Source organism: Amborella trichopoda, chromosome 9 (assembly GCF_054954075.1).
Source record: "Amborella trichopoda isolate Santa Cruz 75 chromosome 9, AtrichopodaSantaCruz75HAP2 v2.0, whole genome shotgun sequence".
Taxonomy (NCBI): domain Eukaryota; kingdom Viridiplantae; phylum Streptophyta; class Magnoliopsida; order Amborellales; family Amborellaceae; genus Amborella; species Amborella trichopoda.
This window is the reverse complement of record NC_142344.1, coordinates 18,421,721-18,440,299: the sequence shown is the minus strand read 5'-3', so window position 1 is coordinate 18,440,299 and position 18,579 is coordinate 18,421,721. Positions and strand designations below refer to the sequence as shown.

Below are 18,579 nucleotides of genomic sequence, written 5' to 3'. Positions count from 1 at the left end.
ATATAATTCATAATTACAAAGACCTAATACACAATGGCTCACACGATGAGATCGATCCCCATCTCTCTTAAATTATCATATCACCGAACTCTTAATTTGGAGGGGGGAAGACAGAGAGAGTAAGGTTTAGAGAGATTTCACTTTTTCGCTTTTGAGAGAGAGAGAAGAGGATTTAAAATACATGGAGACATGTGAGAAATTTAGGTATAGGCTTTTTCAACTATCCCATTCTTGTTCTATTCCTATGGTTTCTTAGTATTGTCGGCTTTCAATTAATGTGCTCGTCTTTAATGCTTTGAGAGCATATTACATGTTATATCCAAGTAGGAGAAGCCACAACATTTTTTTCTCTTGTCTCTATGTATAATATCAACTTGTACATGTTTGTTCAAATCACCTTTTAAGCTCGACCATTCAATCAGATAGTCTCTATTCAATAATACAAGTAAGGCTTAAATTTTACCTCTAACTACTATCTCTCTCATGGAACTATGTAGTTATTCAAGAAAATAACTATGATGTTTGATTTCCCTAGAGTAATGAATTTTTATGTAAACTATTTGAAATGTGCGAAAATTTTATTTATGAACCTCTATTTGATAGTTTTTTAATAATTTCCAATACCGACAATAAAATTTGAAACTAAAAAATATGTACAGATCTGGAACACTTACTTCTAAAGCAAATTAGGCGGTCTAGATAATTTGTTACAATTGAGTTTGAAATACTATTTTTCTTTCACAATGTAAAGGTTTTTTCGATGAGTTATAAAGTGAGGATTTACTTATTTTGATAGGGAAATAGTTGTCCTTTCCTAATGGTAATTTACCTCTCCCTTGTTTTTAGTAAAAATTGCAAAAAAACCCAAGACCACACTTTCTATGCAACTTACCCCAATTTAAGTATTTCTCACTTTTTTCCCAAAACAAACTTTCTATGCAAATACCCCCTCAAGGGAAAAAGTTCATTTTTTAAGCATAAATAGCTTTTTAGTACACAAAAATCATTTGGGCACGTTGACTTTTGGATCCCAGTAGCACATTGCCGGAGCACAAGTGCTGGATCGCCCTAAGACAACTACTGGACCGAAAATAACTGCTACCGGATCGCCCTTTATATAGTGCTAGAGTCCTGGAATCGAGTAACCTCTACTGTCGGACCGCCTTTTGCAACTGTCGGACCGTACTTTATACGGTACCGGAGCCCTATTGCCGGACTGCACTTTACATAGTCTTGGAGCCCTACTGCTTGGCCACACTTTACACAGTGCCGTAGCCCTACTGTCATACCGCACTTTACACTGTGCCGGAGCCCTACTGCCAGACCGGCCGGAGCCCCTATTTTGGTGGGACCACACTTTACACAGTACCGGAGCCCTACTGCTCAACCACACTTTACACAGTGTCGGAGCCCTATTGCCAGACCGCACTTTACATAGTGTTGGAGCCCTACTACTAGACAACAGTTTACATAGTGGCGGAGCTCTATTGCCGTACTGCACATAGTGACCGAGACCCTATTTTGGTGGGATAGAGGAGAGAGTGTTGCACACATTGCCCGAACCCCTATTTTGGTAGGATAGAGAAGAGAGAGGCATGGGTAAAGTACAACTAAAGGAGGGTAGTTTAAGCAATATTTATTTTTGGTTGGGGGTATTTGAATACAAAGTTTAGTAGGGGAAAAAAGCGACAAAGGTTTTTAAGTTGGGGTTATCTTGGTTTCCATTATTTTGCTTTTTTTTTTTCGTTTTTTTTTTTATCTTTTTTTTTTTATCGCTTGTTATTATCTCTCACTCAAAGGAGTCCCACAAATATCTCCATGCATAAAACCAAGCGATCTTTCTCTCTCTCTGCGGGAACTATCGTATCAGACTTTGATGAAAATCAGGACTCCTTTCCCCTCTATCTCAATCTCTCTAACTTCCATTATAATCACTTTTCCTCTAAGAGATGCTTCTCTTCAAAGTCCACTTCCAAAGGGTCTCCGTTCCACCTTCCATGAATTGGGTCGTGGCATGGGTCTTTTCTTCACCCCCATTCCCACCTCTGCAATCGAGTCTCCCTGTAAATTCCATTCTTAACTGGACTCGAGCTCTTCTTTTTGGGTCAAAATCGGTTTCTTTCTTCTCTTTCTTTCTTTCATGAAATTGGGTTTTTTTTTTCCCTCGAAGAGAGAATGACCTCAAAGCTTGAATTCTTTGAAATTAAGTTTTTTGGAGTTTTGGGGTGAGAGGCAATGGATCAAAAAGAGATAAGTTGCAGGTTGATTGGGGATTATATACTTGGGCGGAAGATAGGTAAGGGGTCGTTCTCTGAGGTGTGGCTTGCAAGGCATAGATACAAGGGATGGCCTGTGGCAGTGAAGGAGATTGACAGGAAAACGCTTACTAACAAACTGAGCGAGAACCTTCTTAAGGAAATCTCGATACTTAGGCAAATCAATCACCCCAATATAATTCGACTTCATGAAACAATTGACGTGAGTGTCTTTCTATTAATGCTTTGGGTTCTCTTATTTAACTGCATATTCAATTTGAAGTTTGTGGTGTGGTTGTTTTTATTTAATTGACTTTAATTCGGATCCATGACATGGTCTAGGTGTAGTGGTCTGTTTTTGTTTGTGCTCTTTAATGTGTTTATTATTTAATTCTAAATTTATTTTTTTTCTTTTTATTTTTTTACTGTCCATTGAATCCAGTAATATTTTCTTGACTATTATTTCTCTTTTTATCTGGGTTTGTTTTCATTGAAATTAGAATATGATTTTTGTTCTTAAAGTGACCGTATCTCTGGTTCAAAGGGTAATTAGATGAGCATTGACTGAAGTTTGCCTCTTGATATTGGATTTCTTTTGAAAATATAGGACTTTGTTGGTGAGCTCCCCACAATAACAAACCCAACACCCTAGATACCAACTTGCCAATCGCCAGGAAACCGGCTTCAAGAAATCAACATATACCAGAACACTGTGTGAAATATAATTTGAGAAAACTATAAAAAGAACCAAAAGTAAATAAAATGGAATCTAGCTACCACAACATATGCCAAAATCAAAAGCACACACCAAATTTATGTGGTTCACCCAAAATGGGCTGCATCCATAGGCAATAGGCAAGGATGTATTCACTATTAAGAAGAAAAATGCAAATTTTGTGGTTACTATATAGATCACCTCATAATGGCAAAGAAAACTCAAATTGATTTCTCCCCTACCATAAGAATGCTATCAATTAACTCCTTTCCTTGGCAGTCGGCCGGCTCAATCACCTTGCGAGGAAATACTAATGAACCCGACCCAATACAAAGGCACAACAATGATCAGGGTTTGCCAATGTATGAGAAAAAATCCTGATCTCGTGATACCCCAAAACTCTCTCAATTACTAGGTTTTCTTCCTAAAATTTAGCTTTATAGAGCCCTCACTTAAAAGTAACTTTGCTGTGACCAAAATGCCCTCAAAGAAAGAGGAATATACTGTGGAGGTGATTTTGCAATGATGTCTCATCAATCTCCGCCATGATACAAAATTATACTCTAATGCAGAGAAAAAAAAAAAAAAAAATTTATTGTTATTAGTTTTTGAGTTTATCTTTTAACTTAGAAGGTGCGCAGGGATAAGTGGGTGGGCATTGAGTTTGTGCGTGAGTTGATATTTATGGATTGGGTTAGTTAGTTTAGGAATGTAAATAGGATAAGGTTAAATCTTGTTAGTTTAGAAATGTAAATAGGATAAGGTTAAATCTAAAGAGAGTTTTATCTTTTCAACAATAGCTTTGGGTAAAACGTGGGGGTTTATCTTTTCAACAATAGCTTGGGGTAAAACGTGGGTGGAACGTGAATTGTAAAACGTGGGTAGCACGTGAATTTAAGATAGAAAACATAGGGATGAGAGAAAATAGGTTAAGAAATAGAAAATAGGGAGGAGAGATAAAATAAAAAAGTGTTTATCTTTTTTTTAGTCTATTTAAGGGATATTTCCCTTCATTGTAAATTGGTGACTGAGTTTATTATTTTGGGGTGGATTCTCTTGCAGACTTTGAGAGAGGGTATATTCTCTCAATTTTTTTTTTTATTGTTATTTTTTTGGTTTTTATTTTCTCTCTGCATCGATTGGTATCAGAGCAAGTTAGATCCAGAGAAGTTAGATCTACAGAGAGCAAGTAAGAGCCAGAAATATCTGGTTTTTTACAATGCCACCAAAAGCTAATCAAGCTAATCTTGCTCCTGTTATGGATGATCGTTAGGGACAAGTTATAGAAAATTTGACTAAGCCCTAGAGGATGTTCGAACTGAAGTATGTGAGATGAAAGAGGGGATGCAACGGTTGGATCAGAGGTTGTAGCGATTGGAGAATAACCTTCCTCGTGAAGAAGGTACTAGCAACCGCATTAATCTTGCACCAGAAATTCCACGACAAATCCAGGGTGTTGATTTTGAGCGTAACGATGATTACAGGCCTGATCCGCATCCAGATCCACGTCATAAAGAGAGACGGCGAGATTTTGGTATTAAAGTCGATCTACCAAAATTTCATGGTGTGCTCCATATCGATGGTTTTATTGATTGGTTAAGTGCAGCTGAGAATTATTTTGAATGGAGTGAATTGCCAGAAGAACGCAAGGGTAAACTTGTTGCTACCAAACTCTGCGGGTATGCTGCGGCCTGGGCGCAAGTTCAACAATCCCGACTTCGTGGTGAGAAAGGAAAAATTACTGACTAGAAAAAGATGAAAAAAAAATTGAAAGAAAATTTTCTTCTTGCGGATCATGATCAAATTTTCTTTCAAGAACTCCAAAATCTCCGACAGAATAAAAAAAAGTAGAAGAATATACTGGGGAGTTTTATTTATTAGTTGCTTGAAATAACCTCCAAGAGACGGAAGGACAAAAGATTGTTCGATATGTAAATGACCTTCAACCTACCATTAGGGATGACGTTTTTCTACATCGCCCATGGACTTTAAGTGAAGCTTTTCAACTTGCTTTACGAGTAGAAACGAAATACCAAGGGAGCACCGATAAACGCTTTTACCCTTAGAAGCAGGTTTTACGCCAACTGAAATTTAATGAAGAAAAACAAGATAATGCAAAGTTTATGTGTTATCGATAGAACGAACCAGGACATCGTTCGTTTGAATACCCAAAAAAGAAGATGGAGGTACACTTGACTAAGGAAGAGGAGGAAGTTCCAGAAGATCAAATTACCTCCATGGTGATGAAGATGGAAATCCGCTTTGAATCAAGCTCGAGGTCGAGCTGTTCCCAACATCGAGAGAATGATGCAGAGAAAAAAAATAAAAAAATAAAAAGAATAAAAAAATAATAATAATTTTTATTATTATTAGTTTTTGAGTTTATCTTTTAACTTAGAAGGTGCGCAGGGATAAGTGGGTGGGCATTGAGTTTGTGAGTGAGTTGATATTTATGGATTGGGTTAGCTAGTATAAGAATGTAAATAGGATAAGGTTAAATCTGGTTAGTTTAGGAATGTAAATAGGATAAGGTTAAATCTAAAGGGAGTTTTATCTTTTCAACAATAGCTTTGGGTAAAACGTGGGGGTTTATCTTTTCAACAATAGCTTTAGGTAAAACGTGGGTGGAATGTGAATTGTAAAACGTGGGTGGCACGTGAATTTAAGAGAGAGAAAATAGGGATGAGAGAAAATAGGTTAATAGATAGAAAATAGGGAGGAGAGATAAAATAGGAAAGTGTTTATCTGTTTTTTTAGTCTATTTAAGGGATATTTTCCTTCATTGTAAATTGGTGAATGAGTTGATTATTTTGGGGTGGATTTCCTTGCAGACCTTAAGAGAGGGTATATTCTCTCGACCTTTTTTTTATTGTTATTTTTCTGGTTTTTATTTTCTCCCTGCATCGCACCCTTTCCTTTCTAAACCTTCAATATTTTCTTTTCTTGAAATCAAGGGAAGTTGGGCTCCACTTCACTTCTCTACTTGAACTGGCTTCAATAAGCATGTCTTTTCTTTGGTTTTAATCTTGACCAATCGAATTCTCCCGTCTTTAGCAACTTGCCTAATATAGCGATATTGAACAATATGTGTCTTGACCTCCTGTGAAGCATCTAATTCTTGGCCAAGTGAACAAAACCCAAATTGTGATAAATAGTTCCATGGTTTGCACATAATACCCATCTCAATCATCTACTTTTAATGCCTTACTTGGTACCATGTATTTGGCCTTAGTTTTTTTTTTTTGATGATGTTAACCTTTAATGGAAGAAAAAAGAGATAAGTACGAAATGCCTTGGTGATCCACAGAGTAGGATGCTCAAAGGAGATAAGAGCCAAAAAAGAAGAATCAAGTCCTTTTTTAGGAGGTTACAATGGAATAAAGCAACCTAATAAAACTGGTTGATCCGAAAGAAAAGACTAAGGACTGTCCAAAACAGTCCAAAACCCCAAAACACATTAGTTGTTCGCCTTCTCTACTGCTTCTTTGGCGAGCGTATCAACATCTTGGTTTCCTTCCCTCTATGTATGCATCCACATGACGGACATATTTCTGCATAGGTGATCAATCTCATCAAACATGTGTGCCAGGAACCATTGGGGGGTGGGGGGGGGGAAGGGGGAAATGGTGTTCTTGGAGTCTCCCTCTACCACTATAGAATTTATGTGGACAGGGTCTAGAAGCTTTAAGCCTTCCAACAGTGCTAGCGCTTCCATGGAGCTGGCGTGGCCTGTGAATTTGGAGACTATGGCCAGAGTGGAGCCTATGTGGTCTCTAAGGATGGCTCCTACTCCTGATGGGCTGGGGTTCCCAACGGAGCATCCATCGAAGTTCAGTTTGAGTTATCATAATGATGGTTGTTTCCACCTAGTGGTCCTAGGTAGACCCACTCGATGGGTTTGAAGGACATTGCACCAATCCTGGCTAAGCACCGAGGCTGGAATTCCATTGTAATAGTGGTGATTGGTGGCCCAAACGTTAATGGAGGACTTTAGTTTGTCGAATACCTTAGTCCAAGTGGAGTAATCCCCCATGGCCGTTCTGTTGTTTCGCTCGATCCATATGGCCCATTAGGTGGCTGCCACCAAGGATCTCCAAAGAAGTATCCCCTCCTTTGACCATGGATAAGGTTTAATGGCTGAGAGGATTGAGGTTACCTCTGCCGGTAAAACCCACTGAACTTTGAAGAGTTTTAGAATTGCCCCCCATATGTTGTTGGCAAAAGGACAGTGCAGCAGTAGGTGGTTGTTTGTTTCCTCAGCTGATAGGCACATGACACATCGATTAGGGATTGGAATACCCCCTCTCTGCAATTGATTGACAGTGAGGACTCTTTGGTAGAGAGCCAACCACATGAAAAATTTGATTTTTGGGGGGGGCGAAGGAGTCCCAAGCTTGAGCGGCAATAGCAGCAAGAGCTAAGGGGAGTGTTGGAGGTAGAGTAAGGCTTTTATAGAAGGATGACACTGTGAAGAGTCCAGAGGGTGCAGGTGTCCAAATGATTCTATCCGGGCCTATGGGTGCTAAGAAGGTGGTTTGGAGTTCTGCTGCCAAAGTTGAGAAGCTCACAATCTCATGGTTGTTGAGAGCCCTCCCAAAGACTAGATTCCATGAGTGAGTTGACCATGCCCATAACATTTCGTCTGTTATGGTGGCCCCTTGATTTTTGGCTAGAGAGTAGAGTTCGAGGAATTTGTCCCTAAGAGGTGTGTGACCTAACCATCGGTCTTGCCAAAAAGGGATGCAGTTCCCCGATCTCGGGTGGAATCTGATTCTAAATTTGAAGGCATGGAAAGCATAACATATTGACCTCCAAATGCCTGAGGATCTTTGATTAGTCCTGCAGTTTGGCAGCCACGGTGTATTAGAGAGGTGGTACTTTTGTTTGGGTATGTCAATCCGCAACTGGTCCCTGAGGTTTGTTAAGCGCTAGCATCATTTACCTAGTAGAGCCAAATTCTGAGTTCTAAGATTCTTGATTCTCAGACCTCCCCTATGCCTGGACTGGCAGAGCTTATCCCAAGCAAGAAGATGGAATTTGTTATTGGTTCCATCTCCGCTCCAGAAAAACCTTCTCATTAAGAGTTCGATTTTGGATCTGACTATCACAGGCATGTGGAAGATGGATATTTGGTAGACCGGGATATTGGCTAGAGTGGCTTTGATCAGTGTTAGCCTACCTCCTGGAGAGAGAAAACGACATTTCCATCCTGCGAGTCTGCGGTCCACTTTGTCTATGATATGAGACCACAGTCTCGATTTTGGTTTGCCTATGCAAAGTGGCAGTCCGAGCTATTTAGATGGCAATGATTCAGCCTCGCAAATCTATCTCTCGGCAAAGTTAGAAAGTGTGGTTGAATCAAGCTTAACACCCATAATCTTGGTCTTGTCGAAATTCACTTTGAAGCCAGATGCAAATTCGAAGCATTAGAGAAACATGAAGAGGTTATTGATCTCTACGGGAGTGGCATTGCAGGATACCAAAGTATCATCTGCATACTGGAGATGAGATACTTTGAGAGCCCGAGGTCCGACTGAGAATCATGTAAGCGTCCAGCCGCATGCATTTTGGAAATAGGCCTACTAAAGACCTCAGCTGCTATAGCGAAAAGAAAGGGAGATGGGGGATCTCCTTGTCTGAGACCTCTTGTTGAAGGGAAGAAACCTTGGGGCTGTCGTTTATGACGATAGAGAAGTGTGGGTGCGAGTAGTACGCTTTCATCCATGTTCTCCATTTAATCCCGAAACCCATCTTGGCTTGAGTTTCATCTAGGATGTCCCAGTCTACGTGATCGTAAGCCTTCTCGCAATCCAGCTTGACCATAATACCTGGGACATTGGCGAGATTTCTGGAGTGCATGCACTCGTGGGCAACTAGGGCCCCATCAAGAATTCGACGGTCTTTAATGAAGGCGCTTTCGGAAGTAGAGATGAAAAGAGGGAGAACCTCTTTGAGACGAGACGCGAGGACTTTGGCTAGGATCTTGTAGGTAGAGTTTACCAAGCTTATAGGGCAGAAGTCTTTCAGTTGGGTAGCCCCTTCAATCTTGGGAATAAGAGTGAGGAAGGTGGCATTCAGGGCCTTGTTGATAATACCCTTATCAAAAAATTCATTGAACATTTTCAGAAAGTCATCTTTAAAAGATTCCAAAAAGAGTTTGAAGGGTGCAATGGGGTATCCGTCGAGTCCAGGGGCCCTGTCTGAGTCTAGGTTTGAAATTGCAGCTAAAATTTCAGTTTCAGAGAAGGGTCTTTCTAACCAGGTAGCTTTGTCAGGGGGTAGAGCGAGGAACTCGAAGTCTGGGGGGCCGAGAAATAGGGGGGGCAGTGAACAGGTTCTGGAAATAGCCAAGGATGGCTTGCTCTATGTCTAGGGGCTGGTCTAGTAGGTTCTTTCCTACCAGTAGGTGTGTGATGGTATTGTCTCTGCACCTGCAATTGGCCGTCTTATGGAAAAATCAAGTGTTGAGGTCTCCGGCCTTTAACCACTTGATTCTGGACCTTTGGTACCAAAATATTTCCTCTTTCTTGAGGATGGCTTGATATTGTAGCTTAAGGTCTTCTTTGTGATAGAATTCCCACGTCGAAAGTGTTCTGGACTCTTCAAGCGAGTGAAGAGTCTTAATGGCCAGAAGTGTAGAGGTTTTTTGTGGCCCTAAGAACCCCGGTAGACTTCTGCTCCAAGATTTAAGGTGAGCCTTCAATAATTGCAGCTTATGTTGAAGTTTGAATCCTACCCAACTATCTACCATATCAGAAAGCGACCTCCACCATTCTGGAAAAAGGCTAAGGAGGGAAGGTTCTTCCAACCATGTAAAGGGTTTAGGTCCTGTTTCGACCGGGTTAGAGTAAAGAAGAATGGGCAGTGGTCAAAAGTGGGTTTTGGGAGAGTTAGAAAGTGCATCCCAGGGAAAGTGGAATCCCATTCTATAGAGATGAGGAATCGGTCAAGCTTAGATAGGGTTGGGCTGGTAGAGTGGTTAGACTAGGTGAACTGAGTTCCTTGGCAGGGTAGGTCTAGCAGGTTGTTTAGGGCAATGAAATATGAGAAGGCTGTCATTGCCGGAGTAATTTTGGTTGAGTTATTTCTCTCATGGGACCACCTGGTTACATTGAAGTCCCCCCCTATACATTGAAGTCCCCCCGTTGGATATCATTAATTTTCTGCCATTCCACTTTATCAACGGCCGTACCCTTAGTAAGATCATATGTCACCATATCTTTTCTCACTACTTCCATCCATATACTTTCGGACCTTCCCCATGCCCTTTTAGAGCCTGCCACTTGAACCAAATCACACCTCCCAACCGTTGTTGTATTAGGTCTATACTACACATGGTCAGCTCACCTAAGTCTACTTTCGCTCATCTTATCACCTATTAAAGCCACACCTAAATTCCCTCGAATGTATTCATTCTAGAATATCCTTTCATGTCTTGTCACTCATCCATCTCAACATCCTCATCTCAACTACACTTATCTTATGGATATGTTGTTTTTGACTGCCCAACATTTTGTCCCATAAAGCATGGTTGGTCTTACAGCGGTCCTATAGAACTTCCCCCACAGTTTCATTGATATGCGGGGATCAATTAAAACTCCAAACGCGCATCTCCACTTCGCCCACCCAGCTCTAATTCTATGCACATCTTCCTCAATCTCTCCACTCTCTTGGATTATTGATCTAAAATATTGAAAATAACCTCTTTTAGGTATTTCTTGGATATCAATCTTAACTACTTCCTCGTTTCTACTCCTACTATTGCTAAACTTTCATTCTATATATTCCATCTTAGTCCGACTAATTTTAAAACCTTTCAATTCTAGAGCTCCCTCCAAAGTTCTAACTTTGCACTCTAGTCTCATCAAACAAAACTATGTCATCCGCAAACAACATGCACCATGATACCTCATCATGTACGTACCTAGTTAACTCGTCCCTAACCAAAACAAGGAGATATGGGCTCAGTGCTGACCGTTGATGTAGGTCTACTATCACTGAAAATTCACTGGTCTCTCCACTAGTTGTCCTCACACTAGTTAGGACTCCCTCCCACATATCTCCCACCATGTCAATATAGCCTTTGGAGACTCCTTTCTTTTCAAACACCCATCAAAAAATAACTGCTGCCAAGCCAACCTTGGATCCCAAAGGATCACATTCATACAATCTATCAAAATCTCCAGTACTTACAAGCTACAGAATCCTGATAAACAAAGTTTCTTATAATTGGTGTTTCAAACACTCAGACTCAACTGAGTCACTTCACTTGCACCTGGCAAGTGCTGAGTCTAACTAAAAAACCTTGCGAACAGGCAAAGTATCACCAGTTTCCAAGGTTTCTTTATTATTGTTTTGATGACTCGGCCAAGCGCAAGTCATATTGTGAGTCCCCAACTTAGACCTGGGCCTGGGCCCTGCCCGATTCCAAGTCTGAGACCAGATTCAAAAAATACTACCCATGACATATTAAATGGTAGTAATGCTGATAAAAAACATGATTACAGGAACAGTGGTAATTAAATTGATGTAAAGAAACCATCCTACTAATAAAACTAAATATTTTGAAGTTAAAAAGACAACAACATGAATCACTAGAGGTATGACTTCTTAAAAATGGTAGATGCACACTAATATGCAAGAAAGCACCTAGCATGAACTAGACTGGACAGGAAATGCCTCAGAATAGCAGGTTTGTCAGGGTTGTCATGCAGCTATGAGTCTCCCATAGTCAACTCTAATTGGGCACATATATCCCTTTTGTGGCAGCTATGCAAGAGCCTTATGAGGCAAATGTGGAGCGCAATAAGATTTAAAATCATTGAGTTTTACTTACCTCGGGCACCAACTAAGTCTGTACCAAGTCAGAAGAGTTTCAAATGAGTCAAACATGTTTTTATATGCAGTGAAGTTTGTTGAGCTCATTGAAATTCTTGAGGCTCGGGATACTATTCAACTCTGCTCAGAACACACCACGTCCCAACCTGACCCTATGTTATTAAACTAACTCTCATTTGTTTAATCAATTGTACGTGTAAACTACAGCAAGTTTTATCTCATAGTAGTCCATAAGGTCATGACTATCTCAGCCAGATTATAGTAATATAAATTGCTGCCTGCCCGAATTTCAAATCAATTCTACAGGCCAAAGGCAGCAGATTGAACATTAGGGCTAATTTCCTACTCACCCTTCAAATCAAAGAACACACGATCTTGACTAATACGATTTTCATAATAGCACAACAAACATAGAATATGCCAACTGAAACAGCATGAACACATCATGAATTGAAAGTGGCATAGGCAATACCATGCTTCAGTTACAAAGACAATAGAGATATGAGCCTTGCCTCTGGAATCTCCCCTAAAGCAGCACGAGCCTGCCCACGCCTCTTCCATGCTTCTCCAGCCAATGGATCTAATTGTATGGCCTTCATGAAACTCCAGTTAGGAAAAAGATCAATCATGAAATTAGAGCATCAGATATTTCATGAATAAAAAGATACTCTTACCATGGTAAAGTCAGCAATAGCAAGTTCAAGTTTTCTTTGGAATGCATAGGCAGTTCCCCTTCCAACTAAAGCCTCAGGAGATGCTGGATTTCTTTGCAACACCTGTAAGAAATACCATATTAATATAAATAATACTTACATAAGACAAAAGCAAATAGCATACAAATGTAAATTGAATAACAAAAACATTTCCCAAAGCACAAGGATCGAATCATACCTTCTCAAAAGTAGACACAGCTTGATCATAGTTTCCTTCATTTACCTGCTGACAGAGTATATTAGTGACAACAGGATATCTTGGAGAACGATCAAGTTTAATTTGTTCCAGCATATTGGACATAACTCCAACAGTCATAAAGTCTTCATGCTCTGAAACAAGACAAGGATTTGGTTTAAGTTCTGATACAGGACATAAAAATTGTACATAAATAAAAGAACAATCAAAATAGCAAATTCTAAAGAAACTATATTTTATATAACTGAAACATATTGTAACATAACACTAATGATGAATACACTCAATTGAAATCTTCATATGTAACAACTTTGTTACCAAATATCCCTTTTTGGGCATGGTTTTGAGCATTGACACGTTCTAACAGAATGAAACAATTTGACATGCTTAGAAATGGGTCCAACCAGAAAGTTTAGACTAAAAGAGGCCAGGTTTCTTGAAAACGAAATCTCCCACAGATGATTTGAACTTGTGACCTCCTAGCTTGGAATCAAGCACTTTACGATCAAGTCATGGATTCCTTAAGTGAATCATTTTTCGAAGTTGTATTATCAATAGAACTTTAAGAAAAAGGATTTTCTTTCTTTTTCTCTTTTTTTTGGCAACTAGTAATAAAATAAAGAACATCAAGGACCAAGCTAAAGACAATTGACAAAATATTATAAATTTTATTCCTATTTATAAATTTTAAACGTTTATGTAGACATATATTAGCTTCTACAGGATAACCATCTTGTAAATATTTTTCATAAATTCCAATGAAGGTTGAGTATGAAATGTATATATACTCAGAAGCCAATGTTGCCAAAAAATAAGCCAAATAATATATAAAAAGAGAAAAGGCAAATAAATTTTAATTGATTTTCTTTTGTTAGATAAATCACCGAATTGTGACTATGGAACTTAAGAACAACTAATGTTTTTTAAAATTGATTACAAAGATTACTTTTTATTATATATTTGCAATTTTCGGGCCTTGTGTAACTTTAGACACGCTTTGGAAACCAACATGCAAACCCCTGCCCTGGTTACTACATGAACATGAATTTAATAACAATGTTTCAAAACTCAAACTCAGTGATTAACTCGATCCCTACCAAAAACGAAGTTGACCCACCAACTTGAAGAGTCTACAAGGAAAATAATTTTTTTTTTTTTTGGTGTTTATGAGGAGGAAAAAAAACCATGTGGTCTATCATGGGGGTTCGAACCCAACTCATCAACAAATCAAAAACCAGTACTTGACTACTCCTCTGAGTGCCAAGTAGTCGGGCCGAGTACTCAAGCTCGGCACCCTAGAGAGCCCTAGATACCCCAAGTTTGGTGTACCACTCCAAGATATTAAAAAAAATTAAAGAATATATAAAAATTCCTGAAATTAATGAATTTATTTGTGATATGTTTTTTGTTTGTTTTCTATCATTTTAGCTAAGATTGGAAAGTGTGTTGGCCACAAATACTTATCTTCACATTTTCCCATCGTTTCTAAATTATTTTGAAAATACCCCGATCATAAGTTTATTTTTTAAAATCTATTTTTTTACTGCTCTTGTAACCTCATCTTGAAGTGTTTTGCTTAATCCTACTTTAAACATACATTTCCTCCTTTTTTTTCATTTTTTATAATTCTTTTGACTTTTTTTTTGCTGCCACAGTACGCGGCACTACTCGAGCCAAGTTACTCGGACTCGGCCGGAGTCAACCTTTCTAAAACGAATGAAATCCACAATGCTCTTACTTCAGAGATGCCCACTTAGATAACAAAATCTCCAAAATAAACATATATGAAACACTCAGGCATACCTAGTTCTCATTTACAAAAAACGCAGCAACTGTTCAAGTTGAGTAAAAGTAGAGTTTCTCAAGTTAATATATATATATATATATATATATATATATATGGGAGTGGATTCTGTCAACCCACGAGCTGACTGCTATAGTGTCAGTCACTGACCCAGATTCAATATAGGCTGATATGACGATTACAATCTTATTTCCTAATTGAATTTTCATTTTTTTCTACAAATCCAAATCACTTGAAATTTTAGGAGCTCATTCTTCTCATCAAGGTACACCAAATAAAAATATACAAAAATAATTCGCAAAATATAAATTGATCAAAATACCCCCGAAATATCAATTAATATTTTACGAATTATTTTTTTATATGTTTATTAGATTCTTCTATTTTTGAAGAATAGATGCTCCAAATTTCCAGTGATTTGGATTTGTAGAAAACAAATGAAAATTCAAACACGAAATAAGGTCGTGACCGTCAGATCGGCCGAGATTCAACCTGGGCCATTGGCTGACACTGTAGCTATCAGCCTGTGGGTTGACAGGATCTTTTCTCTATATATATATATATATGGGCGCGATTTGTATAGAGCCTGGGCTCTAAACAATCAAATTAGAGCCTACCTTCAAATAGTGTCGAGAAATGTGATTTCAATATTGGAAATCTTAGTGATAGCCTTAAAATATATTTTCATCTTTTTTTATAAAGTTTAAAGCTTCAAAAATAGAGTAAATCGATAGATCTATGAAAACTTGAAAATCTTGAAAATTGACAGTCCAAAAATGCGTTATTAAAATACACTATCTCCAAAACTTGAAATCTATTTTTTTTTATGTCCATACATCTTGATGTCGAGATGATCAATATTTGGCCATAGAAACAACCTCTTCTAGTGAAATTTTTGTGGTAGGCTCGAATTTGATTGTTTAGAGCCTCGGCTCTATATATAAACTTTTCCCTATATATATATATATATGTATATATATTCAATGTTCAAATAGTAATAGTAAAAGACACCACACAGACACCACACATAAAGAAATTGAAATACGTGATACAATCTTCACACAAACTGAAAAATGATTACAAGGAATGAAAATCAGCATACCTAAGTTAGAGCAATATAGCAAACAAATGAGAATGTTAGAAGGAAGTTTTTGTTTTCGGGTTCGTTCTATCATGTAACCTGGTCGTATGCAGTTTCGGAATAAATTTTGATCTACACACCTGGATTTCTCACAATTCTCATTTTTGGTACCTGCAAGGACTGGGTGGAGACCATGCTCAGGTAGGTATTTATTTGTAGGTAATGGTAGCATCATATCACCAAGAGGTAGTATGGGTATGCTAGCATCTTGGGGCGTCTTGCGCCCCTCCACAAGCCATGTTTGAATCATTTGCCTGGATTATAGTAGTTATATATGTGGTAGGTATTCTCAGTTTAATATGTATGATGCAATCAAAAATTTCCCAAGATAGCAAATCCAACTAATAGTATTTTTATTTGTACATGACAAAGAAGCATTAACCTCTGCTATTCCTTGAGATAAACGAAAATCCACAAATACTGATGTAGTCTTTGAAACCCTAGCACGGGAACTCTTTTCCATAACACCTTCACGTGGTCTGCTGATAACAGAACTCTCTTCCACAACACCGCCAACATCATGTGGTTCAATAGTAATAGAATTCTTCTCCATAACACCAACACTTTCACAGGCATTGACAATAGCAGAAGTTATTTCAATATTCTGATCGTTTCGATGTGATTTGGGGGCACTTCCGCTGTCTGATTCAGAACTAGATGTAACTGTGCAAGACGATCCCATGGCCTGCTCTTCACAGACGGCATGTCCATTTAGTTTAGCATTAGCTAACAGCTCTTCCAATTCCAGTATTTGTTTCAAATCAGTGCAATGGCTGGCTGCACGCCCATAACCGTGCTCCCAGACACGCAAAGCATCCTCAAATCTTCCCCATAGAGGACAAAGCACAACCTAGAACAGCAATTGACCCAGCCTTCATCCACAAACCACGTGGCATGTCTCATTTGAGACAATTTTTTCTCAGCGCGCTTTGCATGTGACAACCAACCGTGCAAGCCCAAGGCTTTTATTAAGCCGTGCTCTTCTTAAATTCTTAATGTGGGACTTGCTCCATCGGCTGTTGTATAATAACGTGTAGTTTTCACCAGGTGCTTCAAGCGTACCCCATCGCTTAGCAATGCAAGCGTAGTGTTCACCAGGTGTTTTCACTAGTGCTCCAAGCGTATAATAAACATTGTGCTGTTGTATCATAACGCGTAGTCCATCCTTTAGCGCTCCAAGCATCTTTCAAAATAACGTGTAGTTTTCACCAGGTGTTGTTGTGTAATTATAAATATTTTTAATACTATAAATTAAGAAATTCTATTTAATGATTTAATAATATATATATATATTTTTATAATGTACAAAAAATAAAAGTAGATATAGTTGAGTTTTAATTGCATATAATTACATAAAGAAATTCTAGTTAATTCTTTACCAAAATTAGTATAATTATATTGAAAGTCGTATTGTTTATTTATCTTAATAACTTGTTAAGCTTATGTCAGTATAATCATATAAATATGATCACATTAAAATTTATAGGGGATTTTATTTTGTTTTTTATCATATGATATGGAAGCATTTTTTAATAATTTTTAATCATGTTTATTATTATATTATAATTACCAATTATACATTGACAACCAAATCTTGTATTTTATTTATTAATTTATTTATATTATAAATTTTTTAATATATTATTTTTTCGCCAGCAAAAAGTGACGCGCTTGTAATTTTTGAAAAAAAATCTAACAAAAGTATGCACGTGGTAGTCCCTGAGGTAAGCAGGAGACCTCGTGATGTCATCACTCGATTTACTGCCGAGAATTGGCCAATCCTATTTTTCCGTTGGATCCGGAACGAGTTGGACATATCCGATTTAGATCGTCCGATTTTTAAAACACTAATCCTATCTACTTTCTCATTTAATGTAGTATTTAATATACATAGTTAGCTATATTTAATCCTCTCTTTTCCCTTTTTTGCATGATCATTTTACCTTATATTGGTTCTTTTGTTTTATGGAATTTATTACTCTTCTTTGCTTCAATATTTAGTGGTATAAACATTCTCTTTTCACTAAACCCCTTATCTGTCATTCTCTTCATTAAGTAGTCTCCCTTTTCTTCTTAGTAATATTTATCCCTTGATTGGGTTTGTTGTGGTTATTCCTTTTTCTCATTTTATTTATTTTTATGATGTAGATCTGCCGTTTCTATCATTTTCTTTAGCATAGATTTATTTTCTTCATCTTTCATGAACATCCATTCTCTTAGGTTGTTACATTGATGCGTCCTCCTAGTTTTCTCTATTTGATAGTATAGGCTCTCTCTTTTCTTGCTATATTTATTTCTTTTAATCTGTTGTATGGTTCTCTTTCCCCCTCTTACTCATTTAATAATGTATATCTCTCCCATCTCTCGTCTTCTCTATATGGTGCTTGTTCGTTATTCTTTATTATGTTTTTTCCATCTTAGTTAGGGAGACTTACTTTAATCTCTTCTCTTTCCCCTTATTATGTAGTTTAAATCTCATCAGCTCCATCCCTCTCATTCCCTACTTTCTTTCATACTTACTTTATCTTTTCCCTTATATTTTGTTCAATAGCTTTTGTCTCTCTTATCATCTTCTTGTTGCATTTATTTCTTATTAGTAATTTGCACTCATCTATTTTTCTCTTTCCCTTTTTAGTGAATCACACCCTATTTCCATCTATCTCATTCATCTTAACACTCTTTCTTATAGTCTTTCCTTCTATCTCTTTTTTTAATTTAGTTTTATTACTCTCATTGCATGTTATTTACAAGTATTAGCTTTCTTCCCTCTCTCTCTCTCTCTCTCATTTTATCTCTTCTTATGTTATATTATTATCTTTATTCATATTTCATACTCATATATCTCTGCCTCGTTGATGAGGAGCCCGCATCTTTCCTTCTTCGTAATCGTGTTGGCATTACCATAATACTCTCTCTC

General features: G+C 37.8%; 2 protein-coding genes across 11 annotated transcripts in view; one reads left to right on the top strand and one right to left on the bottom strand.

The window, feature by feature from the left end:
* Window positions 1–1,795: 1,795 nt before the first annotated feature.
* Window positions 1,796–18,579, top strand: part of LOC18424571 (Protein kinase superfamily protein) — a 40,003-nt gene continuing 23,219 nt past the window's right edge. For 4 of the 10 annotated variants that reach the window (XR_016041369.1, XR_016041370.1, XM_088847776.1 and 1 more), the window contains exon 1: window positions 1,796–2,478. Coding sequence is in view for 3 of the 10 variants with exons in the window: in XM_088847776.1 (XP_088703902.1) it covers window positions 2,236–2,478 (243 nt within the window). In the remaining 7 variants the exon portion in view is untranslated. The remainder of the gene's footprint in view (window positions 2,479–18,579) is intronic. The other 6 variants (XR_016041372.1, XR_016041373.1, XR_016041371.1 and 3 more) reach the window with 4 other exon arrangements.
* LOC148780429 (suppressor of RPS4-RLD 1-like) lies at window positions 12,228–16,812 on the bottom strand. The gene is made up of 5 exons (XM_088845909.1): window positions 16,610–16,812; window positions 16,045–16,486; window positions 12,700–12,744; window positions 12,483–12,584; window positions 12,228–12,401 (listed from the first exon to the last, which is right to left on the bottom strand). Exons 1-5 carry the CDS (start codon window positions 16,810–16,812, stop codon window positions 12,291–12,293), a joined length of 903 nt encoding a protein of 300 aa, XP_088702035.1. The 3' UTR covers window positions 12,228–12,290.

Bases quoted from the DNA above. Each gene is read 5' to 3' on its own strand.
- LOC148780429 (XM_088845909.1), bottom strand. From the start codon at position 16,812: ATGATACAACAGCACAATGTTTATTATACGCTTGGAGCACTAGTGAAA. The intron at 16,487-16,609 runs GTTGGTTGTCAC...TCTATGGGGAAG, and splicing joins AAAAGCCTTGGGCTTGCACG to ATTTGAGGATGCTTTGCGTG. The intron at 12,585-12,699 runs GTATGATTCGAT...TATTTCTTACAG, and splicing joins CTGTGTCTACTTTTGAGAAG to GTGTTGCAAAGAAATCCAGC.